General features: G+C 38.4%; 1 protein-coding gene across 4 annotated transcripts in view; it reads left to right on the forward strand.

Moving 5' to 3' along the window:
- SOCS5 (suppressor of cytokine signaling 5) overlaps positions 1 to 9,857 on the forward strand; it is a 65,689-nt gene extending 55,832 nt beyond the window's left edge. For all 4 annotated transcript variants that reach the window (XM_084900723.1, XM_084900721.1, XM_084900724.1 and 1 more), the window contains exon 2: positions 5,357 to 9,857. In XM_084900723.1, the coding sequence (XP_084756849.1) occupies positions 5,369 to 6,979 (1,611 nt within the window). In that variant the 5' untranslated portion in view covers positions 5,357 to 5,368 and the 3' untranslated portion in view covers positions 6,980 to 9,857. The remainder of the gene's footprint in view (positions 1 to 5,356) is intronic.
- The last annotated feature ends 466 nt before the right edge of the window (positions 9,858 to 10,323 follow it).

Below are 10,323 nucleotides of genomic sequence, written 5' to 3' on the forward strand. Positions count from 1 at the left end.
AGGAAGAAATGAGTTTTTAGAAATTTGTTTTTGTTAGTTTTTAGGATATGGGAGTGGAAATGAAAAGATTGTAATGAATGAGTGACTTTTATTCCAGAATCAATACTGTTTAAATTTAACACTTTTTTAGCTATGTGTAATCCTATCTAATAAAAGAGTAATATGCAAATTGGCTGTGCCTCTGCTGTGTCCACAAGCCACACCCACCAGCCAATCAGGAGCAAGTATGCCAATCAACCCAACCAAGATTACTACGGCCACGGAGCAAGCAAGAGGCTTGCTTTCCCCAGCAATGGAGGAAGACAAGCTTTCTGCCTGCCCTGGCCTACCCTGCCTCCTCTCAAGGCTACTAAGTTTCAATTATAGAAGATAAATAAATCCCAACAAAAATGGCTGCAGCCATGGAGCAAGCAGGAGACTTGGGTTTCCCCAGCAATGGAGGAAGCCAAACTTTCTGGCCTGCGCTCAAGGCTACAAAGTTTCAATATTAGAAGATAAATAAATTCCAGATACCAGGGCCTCTGCTTGAGTCGCCTGGGCCATTGGCCGGCCTGCATACCTCCACAGGTCCCTCGCCCAGGCTGCCCCATGCCACAAGGGGACCCCCACCCTGATTCAGGTCACCCTTCAGGACAAACCAGCCAGATCCCACCTGGGCTTCTATCCTATCTAATCCTATCTAATAAAAGAGTAATATGCAAATTGACTATCACTCCAACACACAAAATGGCTGCCCCCATGTGGACACAAGATGGCTGCCACAAGATGGCCAGCAGGGGAGGGCAGTTGGGAGGAATCAGGCCTGCAAGGGAAGGCAGTTAGGAGCAATTAGGCTGACAGGGGAGCAGTTAGGCATCAGTCAGTCTGGCAGGGGAGTGGTTAGGGGGTGATTAGGCTGGCAGGCAGAAGTGGTTAGGGGCATTAGGGGCAATCAGGAAGGCAGGCAGGCGAGCAGTTGGGAGCCAGCAGTCCTGGATTGTGAGAGGGATGTCCCAGATTGGAGAGGGTGCAGGCTGGGCTGAGGGACACACACACACACACACACACACACACACACCCCATGCACAAATTTCATGCACTGGTCCTCTAGTGTTACATAAAGTAATAGAGTTGTAATTTAGGTTTCAAAGGGTTTCAGCCAAAAATATTTCCGAAAATTTAACAACAAAACAACAAAAGAACCTCAAAACTGACATTGTAAATATTAAGATAGTTGAAATGCAGGCCCTGGCCCAGTAGCTCATTGGTTAGAGCACATGTGTCAAACACAAGGCCCGCGGGCCAAATCCAGCCCGCCAGGCCTTGCAATGTGGCCCGCACCGCGCTGTCATCACTGCACTCCACTGTCAGTTTATGACATTGTCAGTTTATGACTGTTCAGTAAACCATTCGGCCCGCGATTTAGGCTGGATTTTAGATTTTGGCCCCTTCTCTGATTGAGTTCGACACCCCTAGGTTAGAGTGTTGTCCACATTCATCAAAGTTGCAGGTTTGACCCCTGGTCAAGGCACATACAAGAAACAACCAATGAACGCATAAATAAGTGGAGCAACAACTTGATGTTTCTCTCTCTCAAATCCGTAAATAAATAAAAATTTTAAAAAAAGCACACAAAACTTCTCCTGAGAATGTCAAGGCAAAACATTAAAAAAATAAAATAAAGATAGCTGAAATGCCTGCCTGATTCTTACATGGCCTCTTCTATGAATCATTATCAGAATTTTTTTATTCCCAGTATTACAGCCGCCCACATAGCATTTCCCACATCAAGAAAAATTCCACTTTATATCCCCAAAGGGTGTGGAAGCATAATAGTCTTTCTTTAAATTAGAGTATTTTGTCACGATGTAATCTATCAGCACTATTCAGATTAGAAATAGAGAAATCACTAAGTTTCATGCTCTATTTATAAAATTGAACCAAAGTTTTAGTATTAGAAACTGCCTTTTGTAACCTGGCAAGTACAGTTGTTTTTTGCATGTCCCACTTGATTATTCAACTTATAAACAGCTGTATAGGGAGATAAGTGGTTTTAAGTTTGGTTGCTTTCTAAAACAGTCATTTTTCAAGTATAATTTGCTTGTCAAAGAATATTTTTAGATAGCTACAAAATTTATGTTGTAAACATATAGAAAAAAAGACTCTGACTTCTTGAATATTGCTATTCTAATGTCTATCATGGTATGGTTTGTAATCTTACATCCTGTAGACCAGGGTCATTAAACTTTCTGTAAAGGGTCAGATGGAAAATATTTTAGGTTTTGCAGGCTACATGTGGTTTCGTCAATGTTCTTTGTGGGTTTTTGTTGTTGTTGTTTATTAATCCCTTTAAAAATGTAAATAACAGCCCTGACCAGTTTTGCTCCATGGATAGAATGTCGGACTGCAGATTGAAGGGTCCCAAGTTCAATTCCAGTCAAGGGCATGTACCTTGGTAGCAGGTACATCCCCAGTAGGGGGTGTGCAGGAGGCAGCTGATCAATGTTTCTCTCTCATCGATGTTTCTAACTATCCCTCTCCCTTCTTCTCTAAAAAAAAAATCAATAAAATATATTTTTTAGAAATGGAAAAAACATTCTTAGCCAGGGTCCATACAGAAATAGACCATGGGCCATATTTTGTCCTCAGCTATAGAGTTTGCTGACCCCTGCTTTAAATTAGTACTGTCCAAAAGAAATATAATTTGAACCATATATGTAATTTTTAAATTTTTAGTAACCATATTGAAAAAGTAAAAAGCAGATGAAATTAATTTTATTGATATATTTAACCAGTTATATTCATGCTATTATTTCAAATTATATTTGACACTAGCCAAATTTCAGGGACTCAATAACCACATGTATTAGATAGCACAACTGTATACCAGAGCTCCTAAAAGTATGGGCTGTGAATTAATGCCAGAAAGATGTTAAGTTAGGTATAGAAATTAAAAGCAAGCATTTAAAATATTTTATAGCAATTTGACAGTTATTTTTATGTCTGTTCAATCTAATAATGCATTTGCATTTCGTGTCTTTTTTACATTTCCTATTTCCAGTAATTTGTTCTTACATCTTTTAGTAAAAAGAGCCGGTGCTAGACAGTCTCTCCTAGGATTCTATAGGCCTACATGACAAAAATAAAAACATCAGAAATAGTGATGAGATTGTGGCACATAGTTTATTTAGTATTGTTCACACCCTACTTCAGAGCATTGTCCTTTTTTTTTTTAATCTTTACCTGAGATATTTTTCCCATTGATTTTTAGAGAGAATGGACGGGAAGGGGAGAGAGAGGGGGAAAAAAACAAACACATCTGATGTGAGAGAGAGAGAGAGAGACATCGATTGGTTGCCTCCTGCATATGCCCACTAAAACTAAAGGAATAAAAAAAGCATAAGGAATAAATTCACAAGCAGAAAACAAATGAGAGAAGACAAAAATAGGCCTAATTGATCAAGTTTTTGGTAAAAGCAAGTCACTAGAAATTAACAGAGCTGAGAACGGCAATCTAAGCGCCTGCAAAATGAGTCTGTTAGAAAGGAGCAAACCAATTTACACTGCTGGCTCAGAAATTAGAGGACCCAGCTCCGTCAGGGTAAGGGTGAAGTATACGGCTGAAACCAGGTATGGTTGAAAGTGTATGCATCAGGCTCCCATGTGTTGTCCTTCATCCTCTGCAGCCAGAAGATCACCATTCCTTTACCTTAGATGAAACCAGAGGTTAGAGCTGGGAGAAACTTAGTCAAGAGGTTTGGGTATAGCTGGAGCTGGAGAAATTTAATTAAGAGGTTTGGCTATAGCCGGAGCTGGAGAAATTTAATTAAGAGGTTTGGGTATAGCTGGAGCTGGGACAGCTTTTATAAATAAGGACACCTTTGAAAAAACAGGGACTTAAGGTTGAGGTTATTCTCTTGCCCTGTTCTCAGAACATGGCAGTCAGGTATATATGGGGGTTGGCAAAAGTAGGCTTTCAGATATGAGTACTCACAACAGTTTATTCTTGTATTACTATGTATTAAGTAATTATATTACTATTATTATTATTATTAACCTACTTTGCCCACCCCTGTATGCTCTAGAGAAGAGATTGGAGCATTTGTCCCTGGGATGAGCCTGCCAGCAGACAGACTTATAGATACTGACTTTGGGGGATAAAAAATAACTCATTGACTCATCACCTTGTGATGAGTCAGTTGGCAAACAACTCTCTCAAGTAGACAGAGCTTCTGATTAGCATGTTAATGCTGATGGATAGCCAGGACTTATCAGACAGGGACTTAAGAAGAAAACAGTACTGATAGAAACAGATAAAAATATTTAAAATGTTAAAAGAAAACTTTTAAAATTTTTGGTATCTTTAGTGAAATGAGATATTACAGCCAAGAAATTAAAATAGGATGCTATTAAAAAGAACATCAGAGAGCCCTAGCTAAGTTTGCTCAGTGGATAGCGCATCAACCACTGGACTAACAGGTGCCAGGTTCAAGTCCAGTCAAGGGCACATGCCTGGGTTGCTATCCCCATTAGGGGGTATGCAGAAGGCAACCAATTGATGGTTCTTTCTCATCATTGATGTTTCTATCTCCCTCTCCCTTCCTCTCTGAAAATAAATAAATAAATATATATATTTATATATTAAATAAAGAACAGAGAGCAATAAAATTGTTTTGGAAATTAAAACTGTGACAGAAAAATTGTAACTGAACTAGAAATGTTGGAAAGTGACACCAAGGAAATCTACCAGACAGTAGAAAAGGAAAGGATTATATCTTATAAGATATAATACATTGTAGGGTGGAGAGAGAAGATATGGAATTTTTACAAGTGATTAACTGTAAGCTTTAGGTTGCTAGGTTAGTGGAGTAATAATTGGTAAGTGAAATTGGGAAGATTGCTACTTAAAGGCTTTTAACTAATTTTAATATTATATAAATGTGGTCCTACTTATAACTTTTGAGAAATTGAATCAGATATGTTTCAACAATATAGACTGATTTTTCCTTTTCATACTGAGGCAAGTACCTAAATTATTCAAAGTAAGGAGACAATCAATGTCATAATGAAATTAGATTGATACATGGGAAAAAGAAACCAGAGTTTAATTGAAAGTGTTTCTTTCCTTTCCCCTGAGTCCTGAATATGTTATCTGAAAGGAAATGGGAAGCGAGGACTAGCTTGAATGAGTGCCACAAATGGCCTGGTAACCTTAACAGCTACCTAGCAGGATGTCTGTCCTATCACTTTAGTAATGGAAGGCGGACTCTTGACTAGTATTGCTGAAATTTTCAAAAAGAGGGGAAGTAGGTTCTGCCTTTTCTGTTTTCACACACCATTTTAACATATTTTTCTTCTTTCCCTGTTTTGTCCTTAGGTCTTATAATCAATGGATAAAGTGGGGAAAATGTGGAATAACTTCAAATACAGGTGTCAGAATCTCTTCAGTCATGAGGGAGGAAGCCGTAGTGAAAATGTGGACATGAACTCCAACAGATGTTTGGCTGTCAGAGAGAAAAGCATCAGTCTAGGAGACTCAGCTCCGCAGCAACAAAGCAGTCCCTTAAGAGAAAATGTTGCCTTACAACTGGGATTAAGCCCTTCAAAGAATTCTTCGAGGAGAAACCCAAACTGTGCCACTGAGATTCCCCAGATTGTTGAAATAAGCATCGAAAAGGACAACGATCCGTGTGTCACCACAGGATCAAGACTTGCAAGAAGAGATTCCTACTCTCGACATGCTCCGTGGGGTGGGAAGAAGAAACATTCCTGTTCTACAAAGACTCAGAGTTCACTGGATACTGATAAAAAGTTTGGTAGAACTCGGAGTGGACTTCAGAGGAGAGAGAGGCGATACGGCGTAAGCTCCGTACATGACATGGACAGTGTTTCCAGCAGAACTGTAGGAAGTCGCTCTCTGAGACAGAGGTTACAGGATACCGTGGGCTTGTGCTTTCCCATGAGAACTTATAGCAAGCAGTCAAAGCCTCTCTTTTCTAATAAAAGAAAAATACACCTTTCTGAATTGATGCTTGAGAAATGTCCTTTTCCTGCTGGCTCAGATTTAGCCCAAAAATGGCATTTGATTAAACAGCATACAGCCCCGGTGAGCCCACATTCAACGTTTTTTGATACATTTGATCCATCCTTGGTTTCTACAGAAGACGAAGAAGATAGACTTAGAGAGAGAAGACGGCTTAGTATCGAAGAAGGGGTTGATCCCCCTCCCAATGCACAAATACATACATTTGAAGCCACTGCACAGGTTAATCCCTTATATAAACTGGGACCAAAGTTAGCCCCTGGCATGACTGAAATAAGTGGGGACAGTTCTGCAATGCCACAGGCTAACTGTGACTCCGAAGAGGACACAACCACGCTGTGTTTGCAGTCACGCAGGCAGAAGCAACGCCAGGTATCTGGAGACAGCCATGCCCACGTTAGCAGACAGGGAGCTTGGAAAGTCCATACGCAGATTGATTATATCCACTGCCTCGTGCCTGATCTGCTTCAGATTACAGGCAATCCCTGTTACTGGGGGGTGATGGACCGCTATGAAGCAGAAGCCCTTCTTGAAGGGAAGCCTGAAGGCACCTTTTTGCTCAGGGACTCTGCACAAGAGGACTACCTCTTCTCCGTGAGCTTCCGTCGCTACAACAGATCCCTGCATGCCCGAATCGAACAGTGGAATCACAACTTTAGTTTTGATGCCCACGACCCATGTGTATTTCACTCCTCCACTGTAACGGGACTTTTGGAACACTATAAAGATCCCAGTTCTTGCATGTTTTTTGAACCTTTGCTTACTATCTCACTAAATAGGACTTTCCCTTTTAGCTTGCAGTATATCTGCCGAGCAGTCATCTGCAGATGCACTACGTACGATGGAATTGATGGGCTCCCTTTACCATCAATGTTGCAGGATTTTCTAAAAGAGTATCATTATAAACAAAAAGTTAGAGTTCGCTGGTTAGAGCGAGAACCAGTCAAGGCAAAGTAAATTCTCCTGTCCTAGTCTGCTTTTATGTGCATCAGACAGTACACCTATAGCAAGCACACATATCAGTGTTAGGTTTTCTCAGTACAGTATGTAAGCTTAGTGTTGGTATCTGTCAGAGGTGTTAGTATCCGTCAGATGCGATCTGCTGTTACTCAGAAAAACGTGGTGGCTCTTGAGACAACAGAAGATAGAACTGAGGTGTTCAGTAAGGCTACAAAAATAGTTTGCCGATTTAGCTGTTTGGTTTTTAGTGGCTGAAGTTATTGAATGAGTCAATTCTGAGGCATTTGCTATTAAGAATTCTATTTCTTACTAAAGAACAAATTGTTAATTTTGGATGAGTTTTTCAACAGTGTGACTAATGTTTGAAGTTATTATTTTTTTCTAAGAATTTTTCTATTACCTTCCAAAAGTAGTGATGTTTGTAGTTACTACAAATCAAGCTTTGGAAGTCCAAAAAGTAAAGACCGCCTTTCTTTTAGAAAAAAAAAAATAAATAAATGCAATTTTTTGGCCACAAGGGCATAGTGCAGTTCACTTAAGTGTTGATATAATTTATAGTTAGTTTTTTCTCTTCTGCAAAAGGTACTGTTAAGTAAACCAGTTTTTCTTAAAATTTCAGACTTATAAAGTTGATAGGAGAATTTTATTTAAAAGCCTTAGGTGTTAATTTTTTAATGAGTGCTTTAACTTAAAACATATTGGGAATAGCTGCTGCAATTTAGTCCTGTGTGTGATGTTTAAAGTTGACATGTGCAGTCTAATTGTTGATTTATTAATGTTGCATCTTTTCCTATGCCCATGACAAGTTTGTGAACCATGAAGAAAATGAGACTAGACGATGTCCAAACAAGTCGGAAATAATAACGACAGTGATTGCTAATGTTGAGGTTATTGTTAAACTGTAATAATTTGGATGGCAGTATTTATCTCTTTGTTGTAAATGCTCATCGATGAATTGCTTAAAGTACGATTTATAGAATTTCAATGGAATTGAAAGAATTTCATTTTTAATGGAAAATCTGAAATCTAAGTTGCAGATTTAAAAGGTACTGTACAACCATTGTATCTGTAAATAACTTAGCACCTTTTTGTCACTTAGAATAGTATGCAATACTACTTGAGTGAGCTATTTTGGAAGTAATAGCAAATTCTAGTGTTTGCTTCTTAGCTTTGAACTGAATTTCCAATTCTGTCCTAGACATTTTGCACTAAAGTAGTAGAATCCATTCTTGTGTCTTTTTGTTCATGTGCTCTGTACCACTGGTGAGTGCTCCTTAGTTCCCTTACCTGCTGCTACAGAAAGTTATTTTACATCCTGATGGCTTATTGCCAAGGCTACAAAAAAGAAAAGCTATATTTGTATGCAACACTAACCCTTTTCCTGCTAATGTATGTTTCTCTGCTTGCTGTGCCTTGTTATGGCTGCTTTTTTGTGCTAATAAAGTATGTTTGGTGTTCTTCTTGTATATCTACTGTTTTATACATTTGCAACAATTTCTCTTGTAAATGGAATGAATTGGGTTTTTAAATAAGCTTTACCTGACAACCTACTATAGTCAATGCAGAATTACTGTACAATCTAATATTGACTTATTCTGACTAAACTAACTCTAAATGCAATGCTATACATCTTTCCAATCAACACATATACTGTGCAACACTATAGTTACTGCAAATTACTGTGCAGTTCAGATTGTAACAGAAAATGAACAGAGAAATATTGACTAAACCTGTTGATTTCTCTGCTTTTAAGTGGAAAATAGAAACTGTCAATGACATGTCACAGTAAGTATTTTTAGCCTCCCACTACATCAGAAACAGGTTAAAAGAAGTCTTGTAAACTAATACATCAGCGCCATTTATTGGTTAGGGGACCATTTTAATTAACAAATGCCTGAAATGTAGAACTTTAACCAAAGATTTGTCCATTTTAAAGCAAAATGGCAATTGAAGGAATTTATAATCCCTGTTATTTCAAATAGAAGTCCCTGAAGAACATATACCAAAGTGTTGGAGAACTTCATCCAAACCTACTTTACAGCATTATGTGCAATTAAGTTGTTATGACATAATTATATTGCATAATTGTTGGCTTCATTTTCTCGAGCTTATCATGTACCTGGAAAATAAACCTCTTGGAAATGAAAAGTTCTTACTGCTTTTTGGAGACGGACTATATGTGCAAGCAAGATCTTGCTTTAAAGAGGTAACTTGAAACTCCAAGAAAGCACTTGATGTTTTATATGCTTGTAGCAAATCAATGTTCTAATTGTAGTTTTAATGCATTTATGTATTTCAGAACTTTATATGTTAAATGGAAATTGTTTTAAATGTGTAAATATTTGAGTTTCTGTAAGCATGTATACACTGTGCTAAAAGTCACTTATGTTTCAGTTTGTGTGTAATATTAATATGCAACTTTTGGTTTAAATTTTTTTTCTTGAAATATTAGTGGCTTACATTTTAAAAAAGAAAAATCACCAGCATGAAATTGCACTGAAGTCTATATTCACTGTGTCTTTTTCTGAATCCCATTGTAGTCTGTCAACTAAATTTGTGTTTTCATGGTCTTTTTTGAAGTGTATTTTAATACAAATGAGGAAATTCTTTAAATAAGTTAAGACACATCTTCACAATGAACTAATTAACCAAAAGACAGATTGCTCTGATTCACATATATTCTCATTCTTTCACTCATTCACTTGTTCATTCTTTCTGTATATGCATACATGTACACAGACAAACAGACATTTGTGGTGTTAATATTACTTTAAACAATATTGCCATCTCATTTTAAGTCATTTAGAGGCCTTATTCCATGTATATGTGCATTTACGTGTGTGGGAGGGGGGTAATAAAAGCCAAGTGACCAGAACACCAGAACGACTGGTTGCTTTGACCCACACTGCAGCCCCATTTGGCCCCTCCCCCCAGTTGGGCCAGCCCCAATCAGCCCCAATCAGGGCAAGCCAGCCGGCCCCCACCCATTCACAAATTCGTGCTCTGGGCCTCTAGTATATATATAAATTTTTATTTTATTTTAACGTTTAAAAGTACCACACACTCATTCTGACAGCCTCACCAGGCATCACTACCCAATAAGTTACACACACACTCAGGTACTTGGAAAGTTCATTTTTGAAATGATCGAGTGAAGGCAAAGGGGCCACTGTGCCCACAGTCAGCTCAGTTCACCTTCCATAAGGATAGCTTGCTGGAAACAATTGTGGGGCAGTTGCATTTGAACCTTGTTCCAGATTATGAAACCAGTGAAGGTAGCACGATTCTCGTGGCTACTTTTACTTCAGAGTGTCATGTTTATTGAAGTTAAACTTTTTTAA

Source organism: Pipistrellus hanaki (genome assembly GCF_964339955.1).
Source record: "Pipistrellus hanaki genome assembly, chromosome: 12".
Lineage (NCBI taxonomy): Eukaryota > Metazoa > Chordata > Mammalia > Chiroptera > Vespertilionidae > Pipistrellus > Pipistrellus hanaki.